General features: G+C 44.6%; 1 protein-coding gene across 1 annotated transcript; it reads right to left on the reverse strand.

The window, feature by feature from the left end:
• Positions 1 to 983: 983 nt before the first annotated feature.
• LOC101911046 (keratin-associated protein 21-1-like) lies at positions 984 to 1,349 on the reverse strand. Its single transcript, XM_027784906.2, has one exon. It carries the CDS (start codon positions 1,347 to 1,349, stop codon positions 984 to 986), a length of 366 nt encoding a protein of 121 aa, XP_027640707.2.
• Between the last annotated feature and the right edge of the window lie 1,441 nt (positions 1,350 to 2,790).

The following is a 2,790-nucleotide window of genomic DNA, read 5'->3' on the forward strand; positions in this document are numbered from 1 at the left end:
CTCAGAGGTGCCAGCCAGTGGATATCCATTTCTCCTACCAAGCTATCTACACTGCAAAGAGCAAATTCCTCCCACTTCTCCATCAGGGAACCCCTAATCTTTCAACCCTGATCTTTCCAGGTCCCTTCCAACCTGGGCTGTTTAATGATTCTATGCTAATATGTAAAACACAAACTTATTTCAAAATTAAAACACCCGATGAGTCCACACATTTTCAGTTACCTAGGACCTCTTCAATATCAGATCACAGCCAGTGATGGATCGTGTCCTGATCACATCACATTAGCCCAACAGCAGCACTGAAGTATTTTAAATGAATAAATTATTTAGAATACACCAAGCGAAAGCCCAGAGCTGTAGAAACATGCATAACCAGAGATACAGCTGAAGTTTCTTGCAGCTGTAAAAGTCTGTGTTTCTCACCTTGAGGAGGGCAAGTCTCTACATGCAAACCCTTGAGTACACAAAGTTTAAAACTTTGCCACCCAACCTGTGTGATGCTATTGTTTTCAAGATACTTAAGAAATGCAAGTGAAAAATAAAACCAGAAATGCAGTATTGATGCAGCAGAAGTTTTAATATGAGTGAAAGGCAGATACACCTTTAAAGGCATACAGAACTGAGAGACTACATTCCCGAAGACACATTACACCCTGCCTATAACCATTCATTCTGAGTTAATGTTTTGTACATTACTGCAACAAACATAAAGACAGTTTACAAAAAACTGCGGTATCGAAGAGAAGCAAGCTTTTGATCAAGAGCAGAGTCTGAGTGGAGAAAGATCAAGCAGACACTGAGCAGTGTAAAGATGAATCATCACAAGCACTTCAACAGCAGCGCAGAGCCCTCAAAGCCGCGGTGGAGGGTGGCTGCTGTCACCAGGGCTCTGCGTGTCGGGGACCACTGCTGCCAAGATTCACCGTCCATCTGTGCTTGCCAGGCCTGGGTTGATCTTCACTTCAGGGATGTTCCCGCTGGGTTTAGCAGGGGTAGCAGCTCCCGTAGCCGAACCTTTGGCCATATCGATAACCGAAGGGGGAGCCGTAGCGGCCAGAATAAAAGCCTGGGTAGTTGTAGCAGTCCCCAGAGCCATAGAAGCCCCTATAGCCACCATACAGACCCCCAGAGCCATAGCAGTCCCCAGAGCCATAAATGCCCCGGTAGCCGTAGAGACTGCCATAGCCATACCGGTCCCCAAAGCCGTAGAGGCTCCGGGAGCCATAGAGGCCCCCGTAGCCCCGGTAGCCACAAGGGCTCCCACAGTCGTAGCTCCGGTAGCTGTACAGGCTCCCGTAATTGCAGGGAGAATAGCAGTCATCGTCACACTGGCCTTGGAGGAAAGTCATCTTTCTGCGACTGAGGCAAACCTGAAATGCAACATCGGGGAGGAAAGCAAAAGTAATAAATACTTCCAGTGGCAGTAACAGTCTTAGAGCCCACAGACTTCCCCACTGGCCCCATGACACCAAGGACAGAAGTAAAATTATGACCAAATTCCTCAGCTCCTTCCTACATCCCATTTCAGATAGGATGTAATTTCTATCAGGCAGATTTCTATTAGACAGATTTATATCATTTTCTCTTTTACCCACCGATTGTAAACTATTCTATTTCTTTTCTTGCTTACTGAGATTGGTGAAAGCATTGACAGTGGAATATACCTGCTACAGATCAAACCCTCCCTGCTGCTGTTTCAGCATTTTTCTTAGAGAATATTGTTAGGAGTTAACAATCCTAAATTTATTTTAGGATATCAGCTTTGCATAGAACTCTACATTGCCAGATCCTTCAAGAAAGCTTAAAGCAGCTCATGCTTGCCATGGTAATACACTTCAGCTCTTCGGTCCATTGCTCCAAGTCTCATTTCAGTAATTTACACTAATTCTGATGAGCGTCTGGAAAGGCTGACAGCAGACGCAAGAAACTACGGAGCATTGGCACACACAAGAACATCTGCTGTCCTGCCAAACAGACCTGAAGCCTTCCCTCAAAATAAAATCGATTTATGGAAGAACCCTCTGAGGGCCACGGTGGGGAGACCTTTCTCCCCATCTGCTGGAGGCAGCTCTGCAGACCCCACAGCCAGGAATCCTTCACAGGGAGCCGCATACCCCAGGTACCAGCAGGACCAGGAAAGATTCAGCCCCAGCTCTAAAACTTGAACCTGCCAGCTCCTGTTCTGCAGAAAGCACAGCTAGAAGGAACAGAGAAATCCTAAATTTCAGAGAAGCCCCAATCCTAACATAAATTATTAACCTGAAATTTCTAGTCCTTACGAAAAGACTGGATGAAGAAAAGGCTTACCGAGTTCACCGGGAGGAGAAAGGCAAGAAAGAGAGCTGGTGAGGAGTCTGGAGCTCCGAGTCCTTTTTATACTGTTTCCTTGCCTGCCTGGCTTATCTAAGACGCCCTGTGTATTCAAAAGATTTGTAGCCTTATTGGTTGGAAACCAAATTTGCCTGTACACGTCATATCTTCAATTAATATAATTTTCTCCATTGTTTGGGATTATTAGTGTGTTCCCAGCCTCCTGTATGTCACATGTATTACAGGTTTCTTTCATCTTAAAATGTTCTGGGCCAACTACATTCCTGATACTATTTTATTGTCTTCCCTGTCAAAACTGAAGTTTATTTTTATATGATATAAAAGCATTTATAAGTTCCCAATGCCATTGGAGAGAGAATAAAAAAGTAAAATTTTCAGTAAAAAAGGAAAAACCTTCCCACATGTTAGAAAATATCCATTGTTCACTAGAAACTCTGATGCGCCACGGCACCAGGCTTC

The sequence above is a fragment of the Falco peregrinus genome, chromosome 19, assembly GCF_023634155.1.
Source record: "Falco peregrinus isolate bFalPer1 chromosome 19, bFalPer1.pri, whole genome shotgun sequence".
Taxonomy (NCBI): Eukaryota; Metazoa; Chordata; class Aves; order Falconiformes; family Falconidae; genus Falco; species Falco peregrinus.